The sequence below is a fragment of the Maylandia zebra genome, linkage group LG6, assembly GCF_041146795.1.
Source record: "Maylandia zebra isolate NMK-2024a linkage group LG6, Mzebra_GT3a, whole genome shotgun sequence".
Classification (NCBI taxonomy): domain Eukaryota; kingdom Metazoa; phylum Chordata; class Actinopteri; order Cichliformes; family Cichlidae; genus Maylandia; species Maylandia zebra.
This window is the reverse complement of record NC_135172.1, coordinates 43,809,822-43,834,539: the sequence shown is the minus strand read 5'-3', so window position 1 is coordinate 43,834,539 and position 24,718 is coordinate 43,809,822. Positions and strand designations below refer to the sequence as shown.

At 50.9% G+C, this 24,718-nt stretch overlaps 2 protein-coding genes and 2 non-coding genes across 10 annotated transcripts in view; 2 read left to right on the top strand and 2 right to left on the bottom strand.

Moving 5' to 3' along the window:
• Window positions 1–327: 327 nt before the first annotated feature.
• Window positions 328–400, bottom strand: trnak-uuu (transfer RNA lysine (anticodon UUU)). The gene has a single exon. It is a non-coding gene; the product is annotated as a tRNA-Lys (tRNA).
• Window positions 401–841: 441 nt separating this feature from the next.
• Window positions 842–6,025, top strand: LOC101471212 (fibrinogen-like protein 1). 2 transcript variants are annotated; one of them, XM_004538676.5, is made up of 8 exons: window positions 842–959; window positions 1,623–1,809; window positions 3,059–3,227; window positions 3,506–3,665; window positions 3,738–3,835; window positions 3,899–3,987; window positions 4,714–4,901; window positions 5,755–6,025. In XM_004538676.5, the coding sequence occupies exons 2-8, from the start codon at window positions 1,660–1,662 to the stop codon at window positions 5,972–5,974; spliced, it is 1,074 nt and encodes a 357-aa protein (XP_004538733.3). In that variant the 5' UTR covers window positions 842–959; window positions 1,623–1,659; the 3' UTR covers window positions 5,975–6,025. The 2 variants fall into 2 exon arrangements, with proteins under 2 accessions (XP_004538733.3, XP_004538732.3); XM_004538675.5 differs by having other exon boundaries at window positions 865–1,152.
• Window positions 1,089–1,180, top strand: trnar-ucu (transfer RNA arginine (anticodon UCU)). Its single transcript is given in 2 exon segments — window positions 1,089–1,125; window positions 1,145–1,180. It is a non-coding gene; the product is annotated as a tRNA-Arg (tRNA).
• Window positions 6,021–24,718, bottom strand: part of LOC101470539 (uncharacterized) — a 57,784-nt gene continuing 39,086 nt past the window's right edge. For all 6 annotated transcript variants that reach the window (XM_004538672.5, XM_076885406.1, XM_004538674.5 and 3 more), the window contains 11 exons: window positions 19,744–19,868; window positions 19,215–19,568; window positions 14,584–14,650; window positions 11,723–11,846; window positions 11,543–11,633; window positions 10,941–11,046; window positions 8,801–8,874; window positions 8,224–8,322; window positions 7,899–8,015; window positions 7,528–7,625; window positions 6,021–6,904 (listed from right to left, as the gene is read on the bottom strand). In XM_004538672.5, the coding sequence (XP_004538729.3) occupies window positions 6,691–6,904; window positions 7,528–7,625; window positions 7,899–8,015; window positions 8,224–8,322; window positions 8,801–8,874; window positions 10,941–11,046; window positions 11,543–11,633; window positions 11,723–11,846; window positions 14,584–14,650; window positions 19,215–19,568; window positions 19,744–19,868 (1,469 nt within the window). In that variant the 3' untranslated portion in view covers window positions 6,021–6,690. The remainder of the gene's footprint in view (window positions 6,905–7,527; window positions 7,626–7,898; window positions 8,016–8,223; window positions 8,323–8,800; window positions 8,875–10,940; window positions 11,047–11,542; window positions 11,634–11,722; window positions 11,847–14,583; window positions 14,651–19,214; window positions 19,569–19,743; window positions 19,869–24,718) is intronic.

The window sequence follows — 24,718 nt, the reverse complement described above, 5'->3', positions numbered from 1 at the left end:
TTGACTGTAACCTGTAACACTTTGATATTTTCACAGGAGAGCATCTGCAAAAGGGTGTAACCGCTGCACTGTCTGCTGTGTATTAGATTGAGTTGTACAGGGAGGAATGATTTTCTGCATCGTTCAGTGGTGCATTATGGGTAATCTCAGTGTGCTCCTGTGACTGGGCAGCACATCATGGAGTGGGTGGGAGGTCTTGTCATAGGCGTTTAACATTTACTCCTACAATGAAAACATAAAAGCTATATTTGAGTCACTGCAGCAATGCAAAGAATATGTGGGCTCACTTTGAGCAGGTTCTTTAACTAAAGGGGCGAAAAAAATCGACGCCCGAACAGGGACTTGAACCCTGGACCCTCAGATTAAAAGTCTGATGCTCTACCGACTGAGCTATCCGGGCTCTGGCACATTTCTGTCACTGGTTCCTCAAAAACCTGGGTAGTCCGTTAGCACACTGGCATATTGCTGCAGATAAAAGTAACACAGGAGATGTTCTCTGTTCACCTCGCGTTTCACGTCACGATATATCAGACATATTAGATTTTGGTCCTGCATGTTCTCTCAGCCATTTCTAGTTTTTCGAAACGCACATATCACTTCCGGTTTTTAAGAATTTCACAATAAAAACTCCGCTGCTAAAATCACAGAATGAACCCTCAAATTGCAACTCAAGACACGACTCAATCTGTTTATAAAGTGTTTAAATGACACAGTTGCACGCAATTTACGTAGTGTTTTTCACTGAATTGAGCTAGGACATTGACGTTTGCTCTCCGACGTTGTTTCTGCTGAAACAAGCGAAGCAGTCTGACGTCATGACTGCTAAAGCAAATATGATCAGTGTCGGAGGAGTAGTTGTCTTTGAGGACAGAGCCTGAGCCTCCATGTGTGAGCTAACGAAGAGAGGGCGGAGGAGAAGCGGGCCGGCTGACAGCAGCTAGCAGCGGTGCTAAGCTAACGTTAGCATTAAAGTGCTATTTTATAGCATTATTGTTTGTGTAGCGGACACGGGCGGATTAGCCGTGTTGCTAGGACCTCGTGTGGAAAGAGGATCTTAAAAAGCTGTCATTGCAGCCTGTGCAACAGGTGGCTCCGTGGCGCAATGGATAGCGCATTGGACTTCTAGTCAAGCACTTGAGGAGTGATTCAAAGGTTGTGGGTTCGAGTCCCACCGGAGTCGCACGTTTTTGTTTTGTTTGTTTTTATGTATTAAATATGCTGTAATATAACTGTAATATAAATAACTAATATAACTAGCTAACGGTGTTACGTTGTGCGGAACGGAAGACTAACAATGACACAAATAGAGGGAATTAGCTGAAAATTAAAATAATGTTTACTTTAAATGCACTTAATGATTAATTGAGTTAAATTTAATGCCAGTAATAAAACATGTGTACCCATGCACATTATACAACATTTGTGTTTGTTTGCTGAATAAAACTTAATAACTACTTAGAAATACATGCCATATCAGTTCTGATGGTCAGATTTGCTCTTTGTATTAACATACAGAGAAGTAGATAAAAATAAGTGTATATAAATGGTTTTATTTTAGCATTTATTTATGTCTCTCCTGACCCATTCACTGGTGATCACGTCATTATCTTTGTTGTGTACAGTGGTCGGTGTTGCTGGCTCAGTCACTGCAGCCACTAGATGGAGGCTCCCCACGGCTGTGCAGCGATGTCAGAGGAGGCGGAGAGGCTAATCGGAGGAGGGTCGGGCAGCGAGTCGATGAGAGTGCCGATGATGGCCACGCTGAGGACGTCCGTGGCCTTTCTGCTTCACCTGGCTTCCTCTGTGGCGGTAAGAAACCGGAGCGTCCGTGTGACATATTTCTCCTCGTGCACTCTGTACTTCCTGCTTTAAGTATCTCTGAGATTTGGGTCCTCACACAGCTGATGACAGAGGGGTGAAAAATGCAGCCGTCGCTTTGTTCCAGTGGAAGCGCAGACTGAGCTCTGTCCACAGGGACACTGTTTGTGCTTCTCCGATGACTTATTGAAAAATGAGAACGTTGGTGTTGAACGTGGTTTAGATTCAGATTTCATTTTTACTGTACAGAACAAGAAATTCATCTCACTGGTATCATTTTATTTTTCTGCACTTCAGTCTCAGGATTTTTATTTCCATCAACCAAACTAACAAATGACAGAAACAGAATAAAAACTGAATGTTTACTTTATTGTGACAGAGTAAAATACAAACATTAGAAATAAACAGTAATGATCATATTTCAGTTTTATTTTGGTTTGACCTTTTGAACCCCACTTTGATAACTCCTCATCTGTTCAAGCTTCAGCTCTAATTTTGCGTTGTGATTTATTGATGCAGTGCTGAGTAACTCAAAGTACGTCTGCTAACTTCCTTTAAACTAAGAAACACGCACCACGCACATTCTGCCCAAATATCTCCATATTCTGTTGAAAAGATCTGCATTCGAGTTCAGAGCTGAGCTGGACGTGCATGTAATACCATTTTGTTCCACACGAGGGAGCAGTGAGTCAGTGTAACTTCAGTATTTAACAACACATTTACAATAAAAACAAAGCATGTTGAATCAACGTTAAACAGCACGCGGTCACTGCAACACTGCCCCCTGCTGGTGAACGTTTTCATTCAAATCTGCATGAGGCGATTACAAAAAGTACCTTTACTAAAAGTAATCCCAATAACCTTTGACCTTTACCTCCACGCTGCAGGTGAGGCATCAGTGTGTATAAGATGATTCTTTAACTCGGCTTTTATATCGTTTAGATTCGCAGCTTCACACGATTTCAGCATCATAAATATGGATTTATTTCAAACTGCATTTGTATATATTAATATCAAAGCATTGGCAGTTCTGCAGGAGTTTCATTGGCAGAAACTTAAATGATTTCATTTTTAAAGTCCTTGAAACAGTCTCAGAAATCATGGGAGTGTTTGCTGTGACGAGCTTCAGTCAGGATTGAGAGTAGATCACAGAAACACTGATGAGGACAACAATGATCCTCTCATACTTTCTTCGTTACTGCCGAGTGCCAGAGGAGAGCGTTTTTATCCTCCTGTCCAGGCGCCGGTGCCGTGTGAGGAGAGGGTGAGCCGGCTGGAAGCGGAGATCCAGGGCTTGATGAACGTGATCAGTGAGCAGCACCGCTACATCCAGGAGCTCCACAGCAGCCAGGCGCAGCAGCTGCAGCAGATCCCCAACTCGTACCTGGGCCTCGACGACCTCTACAGAGGTACGGCTGCATCCACCGTGTGTGGGTCAAACCCTACATCGTCAGCACCGGACGCTTTCCTTTATCTGAGAAACAAACCATGTCTACACAGAGCGTCACAAGATCAGAGAAACCCGGGAATGGTTATTTTATTAGACTCATGTCAGACAGATGCAGCGTTACGGAGGACGAGGTCTCCTCCTGGGATTGAACCAGATCTTTTTCTTGTCTCTGTGTGTGTGTGTGTGTGTGTGTGTGTGTGTGTGTGTGTGTGTGTGTGTGTGTGTGTGTGTGTATAGACTGCTCTGAGGTGTTTGAGGATGGAAACGTGGCCAGCGGGCTGTACGTGATTCGCCCAGACGGCGCTCCCACGGCGCTGAGCGTGTACTGCGACATGAACCACGGAGGAGGGTGGACCGTCTTCCAGAGGAGGAGAGACGGCAAAGAGAGCTTCGACAGGTGTGTCACCTTTACACACGTGAACACGTGAACAGTGCAAACAAATGTGTCATCGTGTGTGTGTGCGCGCAGAGCGTGGGTGGAGTACAAGCATGGATTCGGAGACCTCTTCTCTCCTGCTGGAGAGTTCTGGTTGGGCAATGAACCCCTGCACCATCTGACATCACAAGGTGCGTCTGTGTGTGTGTGTGCGTGTCTGTGTGTGTGTCTGTCTGATGCTTTCTGTGTTTTAGGGAACTATGACCTGCGCATCAACATGGAGGACTTTGAGGGGAACGAGCGCTTCGCCGAGTACAAGAGCTTCAAGGTGGACGGCGAACAGGTGAAACTCAAGTAACCGCGGGAACGTCTCAGCTTTAAATTCAATCTGACGCTAAGAACACTTTACAGCCTCTCCCTGACCTTTGACCTCCTATGGGTTTCTCATAACACTCGGTCTTATTTAGACTACGATCCCCAGCAGCAGCATCAAGGTCACCGCCGGTCTCTGTTCCCATCGGCGGTCCTCTCCCTCTCTGTGTTCCTGCACTGCTGAGGATAAACACAGATAAACTAACAGCAGGGGGAGGAGCTGCAGAATATTCCGCAGTGTCGGCGCGATGACCACGAGAGGAGGAAGTAAGACGAGCTGTTTGCTGCTGTTTTAGGAGGCCCCACACCTGACCCTGACGTTAAACCTGAACCCAGGTGTGGCCTCAGGCCTTCAAAGGCTGTGAAAATGATGCGTTGAAGGGGCGTCGTTAAACGTAGCTGCAGAACAATAACCCGGGTCACTCTGCTGACTGCACGTTTTGTGTGTGTGTGTAAGGCGTCTGATTAATCAGCTGGTGCTGAACGAACTGGCTGCGATGAGTCTGAGCATCAGATTTGTAACTGTGAGCTCCTGCAGCACTCGCAGTTTCAGCGCGTGGTCTTCCTCGCCGTCACGGACCTGTGAGGTTCGCGTCAAACAGGGTCCGGCTGTAAATGGCTTTAAGTGTCCTCGCTGAAGGTCGCGCTGCAGGTGTGAGCCTGATCACTCTGCTTTCACTCCCGTGTTCACCTGAAGGACCAGTACCAGTTACATCTGGGCGAGTTCACTGGGAACGCTGGCGACGCTCTGGACGACGCCCACGTGGCGGGACAGGGCAGTCCATGCGCAGACGGGGTGAAGTTCAGCACCTACGACCGGCCGAACTGCATCGACGCCGACGTTCAGTGCGTCAGACACAGCAAGTCGGGCTGGTGGTTCAGCAGGTGAGACGCGCACGGCGACGCGTTTACTGCAGGCTTAAAGGGACAGTACACCAAAACTGAGCTGTAGAGTCGGTCCTCCACACGAGACAGAGCAACGGGGCCAAGCATCACCCGCCAACACCGTGACCCCGGGAAACTGACATCTTGCTGATAAACGTGATTCAGCCTCAGACATTCAGATTTAAATTCCAGCTGCTGCGTTTCTTTGTTCGTCTTTCATTTCTGCAGTTTTGTGTTCAACTCATAAAATCAAACGCACCTTTCATGGGAACTGTGGAGATGAAGATCTTTGTGTGTCTGTTTGAAGCTCTTTGCACAAAGAGCTTTGAAGCGTTTGTTCAGTGGCTGCTGCTTTTAGTGTTTAGTTAAAGTTCACCGTCCTTTAAACCAAAGGTTAATAATCAGCTCGTTTGATTTCTGCCTCCCCATGTTCCCTAACGCAGCCGTTCCCAAACTTTTCTGCAGCCCAGCAGATTTCCGCTGACGTCCCAGCAGCAGAAATCTGAGGATTTCTCGTGATTCTCACAGCAGCTGCTCCGATTTATAATCAGAGTTCAGGTCTTTTTAAACTCGGGTAGAAAAAGCGGAGTAGAGAATCAATCAATAAAGTTTTATTAGAAAAACCTGAACTTTTATCCCTTAAAATTAAACCCAGCAGGGTTCATGCTGCTGAGCTTCTCACGGCTCGTTTTCGGTGCTTCGATCATGAAGCTTTTCGTCTCTGCAGCTGAACTATCAGGATAGACGTGAAGACGCTCGGTGGACTGTCCCTTTAATTGGAGCAGAGTGCGATTAAAGCAGCTGCTATTGGCCGATCGTGTCAGCTGACTGTTCTGTGACTTCCCCCTCACAGGTGTAACGCAGGTAACCTGAACGGTCACTACTACGACGGGCCGTTCGAAGCCATGACGGACGACGGCGTGGTGTGGTACACGTGGCACGGCTGGGCCTACTCCATCAAGTCTGTCGTCATGATGATACGAGCGTCCGACCTCGAAGCGCCGCCTCCAGCGGACGTTTACCTGCCAGGCGGTCCTGACGTGGTCCCGGCGGCGGGCCGAGGCGCTCCGTGAAGCCGAGGTCACTTTGATGCTGTGAAATAAAGTCAGAGCGCCTTCGTATGATGTCATGTCGCATTTATTCTGTTCAAAACAACAAAAAAGAACATTGTACACTGAGGCATTCTGGGTAAATCTGAGGTTTTTCAGGACAAACAACAGAAACAGTAACACAGGCCAGTGTGTCAGTGAGGGAGGGGCACGGCAGGGCAGACATCTGATTGGGCACCGGGTGATTTCAGGGCGCGAGGGGAGGTCTACATATTTGGCTCTGAGGCCGGCCCCCTACGTCGAACGTCCACGGGTGATTACATTCCACAAAGCAGGTTAAGGTTGAGGTCGTGACAGGACAGAGGTCTGTGGGAGGCGTGTCTCCGTCCCATTGGAACGCTGATTGAGCTTCGCTCTTTGGAGGCGGAGCGTTTCCACAAACATCCACAAATCCAAGGTTTCCCCCGAGGAGGCGAGCGGAGCAGCGGTCAGGGAGGAGGAGCTATGTACAGACCCTGAGGCGTGCCTGCTGGTTTCTTCAGAGGAGGAAGAACGCTCCCGGGAGGACCGGGCGCTCCGAGGCGGCGAGCTCAGCCCAGCCTCTGGTTTAAGTGCGTCGGTGCCGCCGCAGCGTCTTTTCAAAATAAGATATTTATTTAAAAATGTACAAGTCTGCGATGGCTTCATGTCCAGCGGCGCCGCTCCGACTCGGGAGGGGGGAGCGCAGGGGGGGCGGTGGGTTATCTGGGCGATAACGGCGCAGCTGTGGTGAAGGAGGCGGAGTTCCGGGGCGAGCTGAAGGGGGAGGTGGGCGAGAGGCGGCGGGGGCTCGCCAGCAGGTCGCCGTTGTGCAGCTTCCACAGCAGCTCCTCGTTCTCCATGGACAGCCGCTTGTTGACCTTTGACTCCTTCTGCAGCGTCTGCTGCAGTATGGCCTGCTCGCTGGACAGCTGCCTGCAGGGGGAGACAGAGAGCCGTGAGACGGGCAAGGATTTATCGAAAGGGGAGCCGCTCGTTTACAGCTTCCACGCGCCCGCTGAGAGGCTGATGGGTTCTGATCACGACAGGCGCACGCGGGACGTTTAAAAGGCGCCGTCGTTCGTGCTGCTGTGGCGGGATTTTACTCTGAACGCTGTTAAAGCCACACGTCTGATGTTTGCACTCACTGCAAATACAAAGTTGATTTTTAAGTGTTTTTCACAGGCAAACAGTCACTTTCTTATTCACACGAGCCACAATAACAGGACAGAGATATGTGCTCCGAGGCTTTAAGCAATCAACATTCTCGCGCTCCTCGTTGCCTGAAATCTGCTTTCTTTTGTATTTACGGAGCAGAAACATGTTCGTCTCTCACAGAACGTCTCGTTCTTCACATTATGAGTCAAAGAACAGCAGCAGATAAACCCTCATCATCACAACTCACGCAGCGAGAGCGAGAGGCGCCGGCGGTCCCTGCGACAGGCCTTTTAACATTTATCTGAAAGCCAGGAGAGGGAGGGAGGAAACCAGGAGAGGGAGGGAGGAAACCAGGAGGTAGCTGAACGATTGGATGGGGATGAGCCCCCTGGAGTACGTACTTGGACAGCGCGGCGTGTTTGTCCATCCTGGCCTTATAGTCCTCGTTCTCCTGCTGCACCTTCTTCAGACACTCCTCCAGCTTCACATTCGTCTCCACCTGTGACACACACACACACACACACACACACACACACACACACACACACACACACACACACACACACAGAACGTTTTTTTCATCCAATCATCAGGCTCGGCTCCTCGCTGTGCGATGCTCGCCGTGGCAGACGCTCCGGCAGTAACACCAGACAAACACAACAACTGTTTCCAAAGCTTCAGTCACAAAGCACGGGAGATTCCCGGGAGGCTGCCGATGCTGCTAGATAAGGAATTCTTAGATCTGCTGAGACGGAAACAGATCTGCACCCACCAGTTTGTCCATCTCCATCAGCTTCTTCTCCTTCTGATGCAGCTGGTTGTTCTTGATCTCCAGCACCACCTTCAGACTCTCCAGCTCCTTCTCCAGGTACACAGTGTGCGAGTCCTTCTGCACAAACAGCACAGACACAGCAGGTGAGCGCAGGAACCCTCGGCACTTTAAGCAGCATTACAGCAGCACAACAAGCACACATTTCCTGTCCCTTTAGTATGAGTTAGTCACTGCTCTTCCACACCAGCAGGGGGCAGTCATGGTCAGCAGCGGGCTTCACGAGTGCTGCTAGGAGGAGTTCAGAGGGAGATTAAACCATCGTTACCAGATTCTTGTCGGTGAGCATCCTCTTCCTCCTCTCCTCCTCAGCTCGCAGCTTCTCGCTCAGGTCCTCCTTCTCCGCCGTGAGCTCGGAGAGTTTTTCCTGAGGGGGAAACAGAGGCGCCGTTGTTAGAGTTCCCGCTGAGCTCAGCGGCAGGTAAACTACAGATTCATCAGGAACACGTCTGCAGACCGAGCTCAGGTTTGTGTTGGCCTCCTGAGCGTCTGAGCCGGCAGCACAGATAGATCCTCGGCTCTCCTCCACACACAAACATCTGGAAGCACCTGGAGGGAAAACGTGTGCGAGCCTCAGCACGAACGCAGCGCTGCAGAGTCACCGATTCAAACGCCCTGACGGCCACGCTCGCCCCGCGCTGAGCAGACGCATCACCTCATTCTCATGTTTATAGCACTCTATTCTGTTCTATTCTATATTGCACAGTATGTTATTCTATTTTATTCTATTTTTCTTATGTTTTGCTGCTGTAACCAAACTAATTTCCCACGTGTGGGACTGATGAAGGTTCATCTGATGTCACAGAGTGATGGAAATGTGATGATGGCAGTAAAGTGATTCTTACAGAGAGAGAAGCTTCGGTGTCCTGCAGGGATTTTTCCACAGTGTCCAGGTCGGAGCGATGGATGGTCTTCATCTCTGAGCCGGGAGAAAGAAATCAGAGCGACAAAGAGGACAGAGTGTGTGTGTGTGTGTCTGTGTGTGTGTCTGTGTGTGTGTCTGTGTGTGTCTGTGAGTGTGTGTGTGTGTCTGTGAGTGTGTGTGTGTGTCTGTGAGTGTGTCTGTGAGTGTCTGTCTGTGTGTGTGTCTGTGTCTGTCTGTGTGTCTGTCTGTGTCTGTGTGTCTGTCTGTGTGTCTGTCTGTGTCTGTGTGTCTGTCTGTGAGTGTGTGTGTCTGTCTGTCTGTCTGTGAGTGTGTGTGTCTGTCTGTGAGTGTGTGTGTGTCTGTCTGTGAGTGTGTGTGTGTCTGTGAGTCTGAGTGTGTCTGTGAGTGTGTGTGTGTGTGTGTCTGTGAGTGAGTGTGTGTGTGTCTGAGTGAGTGTGTGTGTGTCTGTGTGTGTGTCTGTGTGTCTGTGTCTGTGAGTGTGTGTGTCTGTGTGTGAGTGTGTGTGTCTGTGTGTGTCTGTGAGTGTCTGTGTGTGTCTGTGAGTGTGTGTCTGTGAGTGTCTGTGAGTGTGTGTGTGTGTGTCTGTGAGTGAGTGTGTGTGTGTCTGTGAGTGTGTCTGTGTCTGTGTGTCTGTGTCTGTGAGTGTGTGTGTGTGTCTGTGTGTGTCTGTGAGTGTGTGTCTGTGTCTGTGTCTGTGTGTCTGTGTGTCTGTGTCTGTGTCTGTGAGTGTGTGTGTGTGTGTGTCTGAGTGAGTGTGTCTGTGTCTGTGAGTGTGTGTGTGTGTGTGTGTCTGAGTGAGTGTGTCTGTGTCTGTGAGTGTGTCTGTGTCTGTGTGTCTGTGTCTGTGAGTGTGTGTGTGTGTGTCTGTGAGTGAGTGTGTGTGTGTCTGTGAGTGTGTCTGTGTCTGTGTGTCTGTGTCTGTGAGTGTGTGTGTCTGTGTGTGAGTGTGTGTGTCTGTGTGTGTCTGTGAGTGTCTGTGTGTGTCTGTGTGTGTCTGTGAGTGTGTGTCTGTGAGTGTCTGTGAGTGTCTGTGTGTGTGTGTGTGTGTGTGTGTGTGTGTGTGTGTCTGTGAGTGTCTGTGTGTGTGTGTGTGTGTCTGTGAGTGTCTGTGTCTGAGTGTGTGTGTCTGTGAGTGTGTCTGTGTCTGTGTGTCTGTGTCTGTGAGTGTGTGTGTCTGTGTGTGAGTGTGTGTGTCTGTGTGTGTCTGTGAGTGTCTGTGTGTGTCTGTGAGTGTGTGTCTGTGAGTGTCTGTGAGTGTCTGTGTGTGTCTGTGTGTGTCTGTGTGTGTGTGTGTGTGTGTCTGTGAGTGTCTGTGTGTGTGTGTGTGTGTCTGTGAGTGTCTGTGTGTGTGTGTGTGTGTCTGTGAGTGTGTCTGTGTGTGTGTCTGTGAGTGTGTGTGTCTGTGTGTGAGTGTGTGTGTCTGTGTGTGAGTGTGTGTGTCTGTGTGTGTCTGTGTGAGTGTGTGTGTGTGTGTCTGTGTGTGAGTGTGAGTGTCTGTGTGTGTCTGTGTGTGTGTGTGTGTGTGTGTGTCTGTGTGTGAGTGTGAGTGTCTGTGTGTGAGTGTGAGTGTGTGTGTGTGTCTGTGAGTGTCTGTGAGTGTGTGTCTGTGTCTGTGAGTGTGTCTGTGTCTGTGTGTCTGTGTCTGTGAGTGTGTGTGTGTGTGTCTGTGAGTGAGTGTGTGTGTGTCTGAGTGAGTGTGTGTGTGTCTGTGAGTGTGTCTGTGTCTGTGTGTCTGTGTCTGTGAGTGTCTGTGAGTGTGTGTCTGTGTCTGTGAGTGTGTGTGTGTGTGTCTGTGTCTGTGTGTGTCTGTGTCTGTGAGTGTCTGTGTCTGTGTGTCTGTGTCTGTGAGTGTGTGTCTGTGTCTGTGTGTCTGTGTCTGTGAGTGTGTGTGTGTGTGTCTGTGAGTGAGTGTGTGTGTGTCTGTGTCTGTGTGTGTGTCTGTGAGTGTCTGTGTGTGTGTGTGTCTGTGTGTCTGTGTGTGTCTGTGAGTGTGTGAGTCTGTGAGTGTGTGTGTGTCTGTGAGTGTGTGTGTGAGTCTGTGTGTGTCTGTGAGTGTCTGTGTCTGTGAGTGTGTGTGTGTCTGTATCATGCACACACACCTTCTATTAAGGCCTTGTACTGCTGTTTCAGAGACTCCATCTTCTGGCTGTGACTCACTTCCTGTTTCTTCCTCTCCACTTCCTGTCGGCTCCTCAGCTCCTCCACCTGCAGGAAGTAACCAGGACGTCAGAGGCGGCGCTGATCAAAACTCCAACATTTATCAGATCATGCAGTGAAAATAAAAAAAGATTAAAAACGTCCAGAACTAAGAAAGAAATCAGAGACGTGGCTGTTTTTTGTGTCTTTATGCTCCGCCTCCATCAGGTGTGAGTGATTCTTCAATCTGAGCGTCTGCAGCACGGAGACGAGAGCACTGCTGGACGTTTATGATGAATCTGAAACATTTTTCCTGTCGCTGGATCCAATCAGAGAGCGAGCTCAGGTTCTGAGCTCAGGGAGTCACATGGCGCTCCTACGAGCCAATCAGAGCGCAGCACGAGGAGGGCGTGTGCCGTGTCTCGGCCCAACCGCAGCAGTAAATCGGTGACCTATTAAAGGTCACGCCGCGTACGTGACGAGCACCGTCTCCGTCACGCTCGAGGCCGTGATCCTTTCACAATAAAAGCTGGTTGAGCGTCTGCTCGTGCGTTTGTGCTCAGACCTGCTTCTCCATCAGGACGCGACATTTGTCCGCCTCCTCCTGGTACGTCTGGTGGACCTTGTCCCACTCCGTTTGGTAAAAACTGGTCAGCCTGTCGCAGAGAGGAGCGTGAAACAGGGTCAGTCTGAACAGCGTGCAGGAGGAGAAGGCTCCTGGACGTTAGGAGAGCGTCCGTCCTACCTTTCCTCCAGCTGTGCCAGCTCCTCCCGGTGCTGCTCCCGCAACCTCGTCAGCGCTTCCTCGAAGCCGACGCGCGCCTCCTGCTTCTCCTTCTGCAGACGCTCGCAGCACTGCGACGACGCGACTGCAGGAGAAAGCAGAGCAGCAGGAAACAACTTTGATTTAATGAGTCAAAGAACAGATGCAGAAAAATCTGAAAGAAACTAAAAACGTGTTCTTAACGAGAGACGAAACTGATCCGGGGTCAGCGTCTGCTGAAAAGGAAGCAATGAAATGGTTTGGAACCAGCTGTTTGTGGCCAGATGTGGATCCTGCTCTGACTATTTTACCCATGAATCACGCCGGAGCATCCGTCACGTCACGGCCGACACGCCTGGGGCGGCGATCCTTCAGCGAGTAACGAAAGACGCGCCCCCGTGCGTCAGCCTTCGGCCACATTCCACTTTAATTATTCAGAGAGACCAAACATCTGCATGTCAGCACGCAAGTACGCGGCGGGAATCACTCCTGGCGACTCATCTCAACCCTCGCAGGCTCACGCACGCCTCCAGCCTCCGCCCGCCACCACACACGCCAGTTTGATTCCACGCCAACCTGAAACATTTTAATAAAAGCGAGAGCTCTCTGCACGCTGAGCAGCCTCGGCGATGACAGCAGCGAGTGTGAACAGCTGGCTGCAGCTGGAGCAGTTGGCGTTCCCTCTGAATGGAGCGTCTGTCGCTCCGGTGAAGGAAACAAAGCCTGCGACAGCTGACGGCGGCGCACACACGGGACGCACACACCTCCATCAAGCACACAAACCCCGAGTGTGAGAATCAGCAGGTGGCAGCATAAACGTGACATCATCTCACTTTGGTCTCCTCGTACGAGGACGCGTGAAACACAAAGCTACGAGATGACCTGAAGGAACCAGGAAAAAGGATTCCAAACAAGGAAACGAGGAAACGTGCAAGGCAGCGTTTGCTTCACAAACCCGAGCCGCTCCGGCAGAGACACCGTGCAGTCTCACAGCTATGCAGACGACACACCGTCGCATTTATCTGTGAGACCACCGTGTGAACCGCTCTTAAATCTGACAGGAAGAGACTTCCTGTTTCTGACACATCATGGTGAGCATGTGTGGGAGAGGACGCGGCAAACGCTCCTCAGAGACAGAGACGTGTTGTTCCTGCTCGGTGTGTGTGTGTCTGTGTGTGTGTGAGAGTGTGTGTGTGTGTGTGTGTGTGTGAGAGTGTGTGTGTGTGTGAGAGTGTGTGTGTGTGTGTGTGTGTGTGTGTGTCTGTGTGTGTGTGTGAGTGTGTGTCTGTGTGTGTGTGTCTGTGTCTGTGTGTGTGTCTGTGTGAGTGTGTGTCTGTGTGTGTGTGTCTGTGTGTGTGTGTGTCTGTGTGTGTGTGTGTCTGTGTGTGTGTGTGTCTGTGTGTGTGTGCTTTGACAGCAGGGGTCTATACATTACTGGCACTCCTCAGCTCAGAGACGAGCCGAAGGTCAAAAGAAAAGAGCGCATTCAGTGCAGCTCGACGGGATCGAGGGACGGTGGAGAGAAAGTGAAGGTGTGTGTGTGTGTGTGTGTGTGTGTGTGTGTGTGTGTGTGTGTGTGTGTGTGTGTCTGTGTGTGTGTCTGTGTGTCTGTGTGTGTGTCTGTGTGTGTGTCTGTGTGTGTGTGTGTGTGTGTGTGTCTGTGTGTCTGTGTGTGTGTGTGTGTCTGTGTGGCTCTGGTATGTCCATCTGAGTGTGTGTATATATAAACATGGAAGCCAAGTGTACTCTGAGCATGTGTGTGAACTGAAATAGTTGTGATATATATTCTTCAATTACACTTGTGCCTATTTTAATGTCCTTCATCCTGCTGTGTGAACATAAACACGTATTCATAGCTCTGTGGGGACCATGGGAAGGTTACTGTACTTACAGGGGTGAAAATCCAGGTCCCTGCAAGGTTTTTAGGCATTTTAAATGTGGTTTTAGTGTCAGGTTACAGTTATGGTTAAGGAAAACATGTCAATTAGATGTCCTCACAACATATGAATATCTGACGCGTGTGTGTGTGTCAGTCATGCTAAGCTATCCGGGTGTTCCTGATCCACTCTCAGGCGCACGCAGCAGTATCAGTATTTAGGACACACTGATGTTATTTCCAGTGACCTGAATGTTTGTGCGACTCTTAAACGGGAACTGCGTGGAGGCGTGTCCTCGCTGCCAATTCACAGATGATACTTTAAGAGGAACGAGGTGGCCGCGAGCTTAACAGCAGATACTCCACGAGTCCTCCTTACAGACACGGCATCAAACTTTACTAATCTATATCTAATCAATACTAAACAGTATTAGTGTAATACACCTAACGCAATAATCGACCGCCATGACGGTGGCCTCCAAAAACACAAACTGACACGTCACTAAAACCTTCAACCTTGCGGGGACCTGGATGTAGTCCCTATAATTGCTGTCGGTCCCCACAAAGATATATAAACAAGCACACAGTTCAGTGGAGGTGCCATTTAATCCATTAAACTCTTGCAGGTCTGAAACTTCTTTGTATCAGTTACACTCGTGTTCCAGTGTGACTCCTACGAGCTCGCCGCCGCTCCTGTCTGAGACCTGGTGGATCCATGGAGAACGCCTCCTGAGAGCACAGGTGCACCGAGCACCTGACGGACGTGCCGACAGGTTACAGCCTGCGTGGAAGCGTCTCTTTTCTTCCTAAGAACAAGCAGCAGCTGCACCGGCGTTACAGCGCCGCTTTGAATGGCAGTTGTCCCGTCCTTGATAAGGTTCGTACGAGTGTGCGTTGTATGCAAATGGATGGGACAGAGGGAGAAGGACAAACAAAAAGGCGGCGTGAGAAGGCCGGACGTTCTTACCCAGCTCGTCCCGGAGGTTGGCCAGCTCCTGCGACAGCTCCTTCTTCTGCTTCAGGGTCTCCTCACGCTGCAGAGAGAAGAAGACTGACATGAGCTCCTGTGGCACGGCGAAGCTGTGAGTTCATAACTGTTTAAATCTAACGAAAGCTGAGCCAGACCGTCAGACAGGAAACACTCAGCTGTGCTAATGCAGCCCTGCTCACAAACACCTTCACCGCAGAGCAGCTGGGCTCAGATGGGCAGGATGTCCTTCACTGTGAGCGTGTGCTCAGGCGACCCACAACAAATATTAAAATACAGACGGTTGTCACACATGAAGGACGCCCGCGGGCTGCCTTAGCGCCAAAGCGCCTCCAGCATCACCTCATGAGGAAACAGTTACCAAACGCCTTCGCAGCAGCGCGGTCGGACGCCAGGCTCGCGGCACGAGTCGTTTTTATGGTTCGTGTTTTGGATGCAACTCTGATTTAACTCAACAAATATTTCTCTATTAATAAAGACGTGAATGGAAGGAGCGGCTCAGGAATTCTCTTTTGTTTTCCTGTGGACGGCTCAGGCTGTTCCTGCTGCCACCATAGCTTTCTTCCACACTCACTGATCATTTTTGTCCAAAGAAGGGAAAATCAAAGTTACAGACGGCCTGAAGTCTCACAACACTGCCACACACACACACACACACACACACACACACACACACACACACACACACACACACACACACACACACGATGGAGCAGTGTGAGGGTTGGAGCAGCAGCAGGACGTCTGCAGCTGTGCTGCTGCCTGTAAACACACGCAGCATAAAGACCATCTGCTGCATGCGTGTCAGCGACGTGAGGAAACAGAGGCAACGAAAGCAGGCGAGGAACAGCAACAAACTCAGACGTCGGTCACGTTTCTAAACGATCCGGCTGAAAGCAGCGGACGACTCGAGCGGACAAAGAATGTGGAAGATGAGGCGACCCGCTCGGTTTCCAACCCCGGCTCTGACACAGCGCAGCGACGAGCTGTGGAAACAAACACACACCTTGCGTTTCTTCTTGCGGCGATGAGAGGGGATCCTGTCCGGTTTGGCGTGGGCTCTGCTGAGCTCGCCGTGGGCTCTGCTCTCCGCCGCCCCCATCTCTCAGTAACCACAGACGCCCTCATACAAAGCTGCCACGCTGCTCTCCGTCCGGCGTCCTTCCTCTCCCTCTGTCACAAGCTACTACAGAGCAAACTCTCTGCCCTTCCCCTCTGCTCCTCCCACACTCTACCTGTCCACCACAGACCTCCTCCCCCCTCCATCTGTTTCTCCTCCTCCCGTCTGATGGAGGAATGCGAGTTATTTCTGCACCGCCCTCCTCTTTTCATATCTTTAATCTTATCTGCCTTTCTCTCCTGCTCTATCAGTCGTTAACTCACCGGACCGGAGCATCGGCGTTTAAATCACGCCTCTCTTTGTCTTCAGCTTCACATTTTTCCTCCGTATAAACTTTGCGTTACATTTATCTGGGAGTTTCCCGCAGAGCTGGGACATATTTTAAAAACCACGAAGCTCTAAAGAAAGACTAATTAGTCCAGTTTCAGTGACTATAAAACCGATTCTGGTTTCTACAGCAGCCGACATGAAACGCACTCAGTGCACAAAGACCAAAACACTTACGCTCGGGAGGTTTTAGCACAGACTGTATAAAAAGATGGCAACGTGAAAATGCCTTAGACCTGCACGGCCAGCAGGGGGCGACTCTTCTGTGCTTTAAGCCTGTGACTGAAGTTTGTAGCCTCAGTCTGACCCGGTGTCATAGAGACGCCCGTGTGACGGCCATGACATCTTTTATATACAGTCTGTGTCTTTTATCAGACCCCACAAACCGTCCACACACAGACGGTTCCTCCTGGCGTCACAATAAAAGCCCATCGCACCATGTGACCGAACGAGGATTTTAAAAACTAATATTTTGACATTTTAAAATAAAAACACAATAAAAATCTGTCAAACAGCAGCGACGCAAAAGAAGCTTCTAACCGAGTTAGTTAGACCCCGCCCCCCCGGCTTCAGTCTGGAGTCTAGTTTTGTTTACCGTCAGTAACCGTGGATGGCGTGCTTTCACACACACGCTTTTCCAGTGCAGCTCAAACGGCTCCGCCTCCCCCCGCGGCGTGGGGGGGGGCTTGGCGTTAAGTGCTCTGTTTATATTCAGCAGTCACCTTTCAAGTGTGCAGGCAGATAAGATAGTGCCGGCATTCATGCTTCAGATAACAAACACACAGCTTCAGGGCTTCAGCTGCAGCTGCTGCATTCCTGCTCCTCCCCCTCCTCCACCCATGACTCCCCCTTTCACCAGCACCTCCCAGCAGGCCTCCCATCTAATCAATATCCCAGGCAGACAGGAGCCCGGAGCAGTTTATGCTCCAACACAAAAATCTGACGGGGTTATGTAAGCGCGCTCTCGTTCGTGTGCAGGTTTTCCTGCTGATAACAGGTTTTATGAGCCGCTCGCTCCGCAGACACTCCAGGCCAACAACAGCTTCAGCTTGAAACTTTAGGACAGCTGTGCTTCATCAGGCCGAGCTCTCGGATCAGTGCAACAGTACAGTCAAGTTAGAAAATGTACAGGCGAGGAAAACAAGCAGAGCTACGAGTGCCTCTCGACCCCCCGGGTGTCTAATTAACGGCATTAGTGCTCGGCCCCCGAACACAACACGGCCGCACAGAGAACAACAAAGGTTCAACACAAAGAGTCACGACAGCGAGCAGAGACATGAAGGCCTCTGTAGGCTGCGCTCGGCCGTCTGCAAACACACAGTGTTTACTGAACACACCGTCCACATCCTGGACTCTGACGGACGCATCCTGGAGCTGGTCTGAGCCAATCAGCAGCCTTCATGTATGAGTTGTCTAGTTTTAATGTTTTATTTGGGAACAGAATGGTGTGTATGTGCAAGTTTGGTGATGGAGTTTTTATTATGAATGAATGATGAATTGTTATGAATTATTATGTCTATTTTTTATGTTTAAGGACAACAGATGGAAATTAGCCTTCGGCTATAATCTGGCATGTTTACATTCATGTAATTTTTTTTTTTTACATGTATGTTCATTAACATGCACTGTCCTAAATAAATAAATAAAATAAATCCTCGCAGACACTCACAGAATCCTTCAGGGTGAAGACTTTGTAACACGAACACAGACATTTGCACCGTTTATGTAAAAGTTTCACGTTTTCCTCAATTCGTGCATCAGCGTCCACCAACATCAACGCGTACCAGGAAGTAATGGTTAAAAGGCGTGGGCGTGGCTGCTGTGTGTGGATGACAGGACAGCTGAAACGGGACGACGGCTCTTTATTTTACTACTGAACGGAAACAGGAATAAATGATCGTTTCTCCTGTTTTGCTTTTTACGGTGCTGTGAAGCCACGTTGGACAGCGACGTCACCTGTGAGCGCCGAGCGGCAGGAGACGAGGCTCGCCGAGACTCAGAGGCAACACTGAAATGTTTAATAACCGCCTTCAGCGCGTCTGCGTTCAGGGGTCAGTGACATCACTGCTGCACGCATCTCAAACTGGAATCATTCAGTCATGATTATATTTTTATTGGCTGACACGCCGACTCCGAGTCCTCTGAGGGGGTTTGCATGCTTGGACGTGCGCGGTGTGATCGGGACCGAAGGAAGTTCAGCATCCACTCCATACCTCAGCCTGCCAGAGGAGGCAAGCACTGCACTTACAACAGGCGCACACACACACACACACACACACACACACACACCAGCAGGAGCGTGTGAGCAGGATCTTTCCATTGCATCATGTGCTGTTCTTAATGACAGCTGGGCGTGGCGAGTCTCTCCCTGCTGCCTCCTTCTAAAAACAGCCATTGCTCCGCCCCCTCCTCCTCCTCTGCGAGTATCTCCAGCAGCACCTTAAATATCAGCAGGGCGACGTCACCGCTCGCTGCTGAGTGACCTGTAATTACAGGCTGTGACGCCCTGCTCTGCCCGAGGCGAGGGACGGGATGGGCCGTTCACCTCGTGAAGCCACGCTGCGCTCACATGTGCAAACACATCCACGCAGCAGGACCCGCCCCCATCACACGAGGCGCTAAAGCCCCCTCCTGACCTGAAACACGCTAACGAGTCCGTTACCTGTGTGACACCTGCATGCAAATATTCCTGTGGTGCCTTTGAAGAGCTCGAAGAGAATCTGACGCCTCATAACAAAATCACAGCCTCGCTTCAGCTGTGCTGCAGTTAACAAATCAAAGAGTGCGCACAGTTAAAAGACGCCATCAGCTCTTCAGACTTTCACAAACGACATCACCGCCAGTAACATGTGACAGGAAACAAGTCCTGTCCTTCTAAAGCCCCCTTTGTTCTGAGTGCTTCCAGAAGCCTGACGAGGGGCAGCGCTCTCCAACTGTGAGCATGCAGTGTCGTAAAGAAACAACCGCAGCAGTTCCTGCAGCGTCCAGCAGAGGCAGCAGTGAGTCAGTCTCAAACAAACAGTTTGGTCTGTGAGGACCACGTCGCCCTCTGCTACGCTGTGCGGGGGATAAACTGCTTCATAACTGATGCATGTGGGTTTGTTGAGGTCTATACCGACCAGCAGGTGGCGTCACTGCTGTGTAAATGCAGGTGTGACTGTACCTCCGTGAAGAGATGCTGGATGACTGTAGCCAGAGCCTCCACTCTTTTGTTCCCTTGCACGAGCAGCTTCCTCAGCTGAGCGATGGCCTGGTTCTTCTTCTCTGCCTGCTCTTTGCTCTGGTTCTGTTTGATGCCGTTCGTCCCGTCCGACGCCACCGCGCCTCCATGGCTGCCAGCTCTGGACGCGCCCTGAAGGCGAGACCCGGCTCTGGGGCCGGATCGTGGCCCGGTTCTCGCTTTCAAACCGAGAGTCGAGGGTCCGGCGGTTCCTGACGTGGCAGTATTGGTGGCGTTAGTGGCAGGCACTGGAGGAACTGGTGCCACTGGTGCGTTAGCATTCACGTCATCTGGTATCTACACAAACGGGAGGAAAACAGTGAGATTACAAACACGCTAACAACACGCTAACAACACGTTCACTGGTTCTAGAGTCAAACGCAGCTCATCGTGCGAGAGGACGAGGAGTCGTCTCAGCTGCTGATGCGTCAAACAGAAGCAACCCTGACGCCGCTGCTCGTGTCACACGTACCAGGTCGGGCGGAGGCAGCTGCAGGTTCTGGTTGTTTCCTCCGGTGGATGCTGCCGTCTGCGAGCTGCTGCCGGTGTGCGATGGCGTTTTCCCCGGCGCCTCCCGCGGCTTGTTGTTTTTATCCACTGCAAGAGAGCGATGACCTCTTAGTGTGCGGGCGGCGGGTGCGACATTCAGCATGGTGTCCACACACGGACGCACAAACACTGCTCGCACTCAAGTTACACACACAGCAGGCTGACGACAATCACACACACAGAAACACACACGCCCTGCTGCTGAAACCAATGCATCATGGGAGAGTGAGTGTGTGTGTGTGTGTGTGTGTGTGTGTGTGTGTGTGTGGATGTGCATTAAGGGCTGCATTACGAGACCAAAGCAATTAGAGCGAGCGATCGACACTCGTCTGCTCTCAGCGCGCTCGCTCTCCTTCCCTCTCTGACTGCAGATGAAGCTTCTGTGCGAGATGCCCGACGCCTCGCCACTATTCAGTGAGAGCGATCAGCCAACAGGTGTTTTCTGTAGCGACTCATCTGAACATCTGGATCTCTCACACGTCAAACTTTGAAAGCCCGTCAGGTCTGCGCTGACAGGCCCTGACAGCACTTCCTTAAAGATGCTGCCCTCTGGTGGCAGCCTCTGAGCAGGGCATAGCTGAAGTCAGCTGGACCGTCACCAGAACAGATCTGGCGTTCAATCTCAGACTCCGGCCTCTCGGCGAGTCGTTTCAGCTCCGCCTCATAGCGGAGGCGAGCACACCTCCCACGTGACAAACACAGCTCCTGTTTTTCAGCGTTGGCGGAGCAGAAGGTTTAATCGCTGTGTGCAGGCACATCTGCTTCACTGACACACAGATGTTTATGCTACAGGTAACCTCAGGTGGAACTGTGCCACCTGCACAAACCAGCGCCCGCCGACCAATCACGACCTCGATCTAACGGCGAGGTCACAGAGTCAGAGGGTTCACACAAGAAAGGCCGTCTGAATCTTTGCCTTTCAATAAAAATAAAAATATATAAATTATTAAGAGAGACTTGATTTTTTCCTCTGAGCTGTAAGAACTTTGTAGCCTGGTGCTGTTTTACTTTATTAATCATTTCATAGTAATGCCGTTGCTTTAGAGTGAGGCTAGTCGGCTGTAAATGGCCTGTATTTGTAAAGCGCTTTACACAATCACAGGAATATGACCAAACGAGGATGAACTCAAACTGTACAAAGTCCCCGAAGGGTGCGCGCACACACACACACACACGCGCGCACACACACACACACACACACGCACACACGCACACACACACACACACACACGCGCACACACACGCACACACACACAGTGTGTTTAGCCTCTCCTTACTTTAAACAGTGCAGTATATAACCAAGTTTTTTCTATAGCAACTGCTCGATACTGCAGTGTAACAGGAGAAAAGTCCTGAGACGCTGATGCATGCATCCTGCAGACATTCCTGAGGACTTTGCTGTTTTATGTGGCTCGTGTGTGGTGACCTGTGCGAGTGCTGCGGTGAGGGGTTTGTACCTGGAGTGTGCCGGGCAGGCATGCAGAGCCGCTGAGCCCAGACTGAGAGAGAAACCACACGGTTAGCATGCACATCACAGACACCGAGCACAGCGACGAGCCCTGCTGAGTCACGAGAATCCGCTGCGAACACGCAGCGAACAAATGCACTTTCTGCACCCCGAATTCAATTTGAGTGTCTGAAACGCTGCGACGCTGTAAACTGTAGAAGCTCACACTCGAGCGTCACGTCAGCCTCATTATCTGTGAGTCTCGTGAGCCCTCAGCAGGGCGGTCTGTTTATGAAGAACAGTCAGAGAAGCAGCGCAGGGATGAAGCTCAGGAGGAGGAATAAAAGGGATGTGTGGGAGGAGCGGAGGCTTCGGGCCGAGCTGTGAAAATCCACCAACAGTCGTCTTCACTCTGAAGTAATCAGAGTACAGCGCTGACGGTCAAAGTTCCTGCATGTGCCCTCTGCAGAGCCCAAAGTCTAATTATCAGCAGGTCACAGAGCAGATCTGGTCCATCTTTAATGAGCCGCCTCAACTGAGCGTGTGCGGGACGACGAAGGATACCAACCGCAACCATCCTTATTCCGATGTAATCAGATTACTCTGAGGCAAAAACACCAGGTGCTGAGAGGTTGAACTCTGAATGAAACCAGCTTCCCTTCAAAGTCAACACATGATCCAACAAGTGCACGCACACCTGTTACCATGGAAACAACCGTGCAGAGCGTGTCACGAGGTGCACGCGTCCACCATCTGATATATTTACATCCAAATTAGACCCCCTGGTTTCCTAGCAACAACTTTCATATTTGTCCCACTCCATCGCCCCGAGGATGTAAAAGCAGGCTGATGACATCACCACGCACGCACGCACGCACGCGCGCGCACACACACACACACACACACACACACACACACACACACACACACACACACTAAATGTTCGAATGTAAAAACGTGCGTTATGAATAAACTCAAACTGAACGATCATCGCTGCTCACACTGCTGCACGCTGGTCAACGTCAGCACCACAGAGGCTGCTGGACATTCAGGACATCACGACGACGACTCCTGTTCAGAGAGGAGGAGGAGTCGTGCACTGAGACAGGACCACAGCAGCTCTTTACTCTCAGCGTTTTCCTCAGGCTCTGTAATGAACGTGGCACAAAGCTCGATGCCTTTGCTTGTTATTCCCGCTCATTCGGAAGGTCAGCTCAGTCCTGCAGCTCTGTGCGGCTCCACAGAGCTGAGGAGGAGGAGGAGGAAGAGACTGTCAAAGCACCTCTTCATCACACACTCCCACCCTCTGGTTAGCCAGAGGAGCAGAGTCTGCCAGAAATACATTAAATGCTGCAGGAGGCCCTCTCAGCCCACAGACAGGACCAAGCTGCTCAAACACGTCTCAGCAATAATAATTTATTATTAATGCTTTTCAGGTTTCATCGTTTTTCATCTCATAACAGAACCACAAAAATTAACGTTTCCAATCAAACTGCACGACTGAGTCCAAGCAGACTCTTCATCGGCCACTTGTGTGCTGCGGCCTGAAACGAGCCTGACAACATCCTCTCACATCCTCGTCTGCCGCCACATCTGGGAAACCAGCGGCCTCTGCATCGGATTAAGGCTCGCTCGAGCGGCCGGCCTCAGCTGAACCGCTGTGCGGCGTACACGGGCGCGCGCTCGCTGACTAAAGCCTGCACTGACCTACATTTTGGGGCAGAGCAGCAGGGAAGTGGGTCTGTGGAGCTCAGACTGAAAACACGCTGCCGCCAAACACGTGCCGCCGAGCTCAGATGGATGGTCAGAGAGGCGGAGCCCAATATTTACAGAAGGACATGAACGTGGGCCAAACCGCACGATCCACATTAATGCCAACAATCAGAGACGATGAAGGGATTAACGACCCGTCGAGCCAAAGCACACAGCACAGACGAGTACGCAGAGTAAGCCTGACGAGACTCTCAGGAACCCACGACAAGCCGAGCAGTCAAACCTCAGAAACGTGCGCCAGCTTCTTCACACCGAGCAAAAACAACCAACCAGGGCTCACCTCTCCTGAGCCTGAGTGGACCGGCCCACAGGTGATGTGAAATAATCACATCCTAACATAAAAACTGCTCCTTCACACGAAACATCTCCGACGAGCTAGCTGCTCTCAAACCGCTGATGATGGGCTCTGATATTTAGAACTTTGCTGCTTTGAGCGTGGTTTACACACACCCACGGTAACCACGGTAACCCCCCCATAAAAAAAGCCTATTGTCAGACTTAAACTAAATGTGCCTGAATTCTACACAGGACCACAGAAACACTGCTGGACTACAGACTGTATGCAGGAGATGGACCCAAACACTGCTTCCTCACCACCAGGGGGCGCCACAGGTCCCACCGTTACTCATCCAATCCCAAAGAGGATCCGTGTCTCCACCTAGAATTAAACCTGCGACCTTTCGCTTTCTACAAAGGGACGTGAAAACTACGACAGAGCACAAACTCATCAGGTCAACTGAGGTCACCGAGCAAAGAAGCTGGGAACTGTTCCCAAACCACAGGAGTCGCCCCCTGCTGGACACGAAAAACAACCTCTTTGGTTCAATATAAAATATCCACATCTGGAGGTGGAAGCTGTGTATTTGGGACATTATTCCTAAGATGCACATTACTGCAGCACCTCCACTCTCACCTCCACCCAGCTAACAGCCGCTCATGTACTGAGTTCTCCACCGATTCCACCGAACACTGTGCACCCGCACCACAGCCTGCACAGCTGCACTTGCATTTTTAGGGCTAACAGCTCATCCAACAAAGTCTTCCTGGTGTTTTTTGATTTTGTGCATGTTTAAAGTTTGTGCATGTGACGCATCAGAGGCTGAAGCAGCTTCACTGTCGCGTTCACGTATTCAGCTCGACGTCTCTCGTGGTCAGTCGAGGTACAGAGCTGAACGACACCGAGCGCTGCTAGCATGAATGCTGACGGTTATTCGCAGCATCATCAGGGATTTTTGCTTTTATGCAGCACGGACTTGAAAAGCTCCCCTGCTGCACGGACACACAGACCCTGGCAGCGTGCAGCTCCTCTTCAGAAAAGGAGGCACATTAAGAGCGAGCGCAGGCTCTGCTGCAGCCTGCACAAACACAGTGCAGCCTTTTAATGGCTGAATAAGTAAAAGCCAGATGTGTCCTGGGCTATTTCGGGTTTGTGTGTGAATCACGTGGCCGTGCCCCGTCAGGCGTGGGTATCGGGGCTAAAAGGAGCCACGGCTATTCATCACGCCATGCCGCAACGCTGGAACTGAAAGCCCCGCACGCACAGCCGTGTGCGACTGCAGCTGCAAGCCGAGCTGAAAGCCCCCACAGGAGGAGACACGGAGGCAACAATGGCTGCCGACGCCGTGCAGGAACACAGGAGGGGCTGAGGAGGGAGGAGGGGGTGAAGTGGCCTTTGAGG

What these genes read in the sequence shown, in the direction of transcription:
- LOC101471212 (XM_004538676.5), top strand. Translation starts at nt 1,660, where the DNA reads ATGGAGGCTCCCCACGGCTGTGCAGCGATGTCAGAGGAGGCGGAGAGG. An exon ending in ACCTGGCTTCCTCTGTGGCG is followed by an intron (nt 1,810 to 3,058) that starts GTAAGAAACCGG and finishes CCTCCTGTCCAG; the next exon opens with GCGCCGGTGCCGTGTGAGGA. An exon ending in GGCAAAGAGAGCTTCGACAG is followed by an intron (nt 3,666 to 3,737) that starts GTGTGTCACCTT and finishes GTGTGCGCGCAG; the next exon opens with AGCGTGGGTGGAGTACAAGC.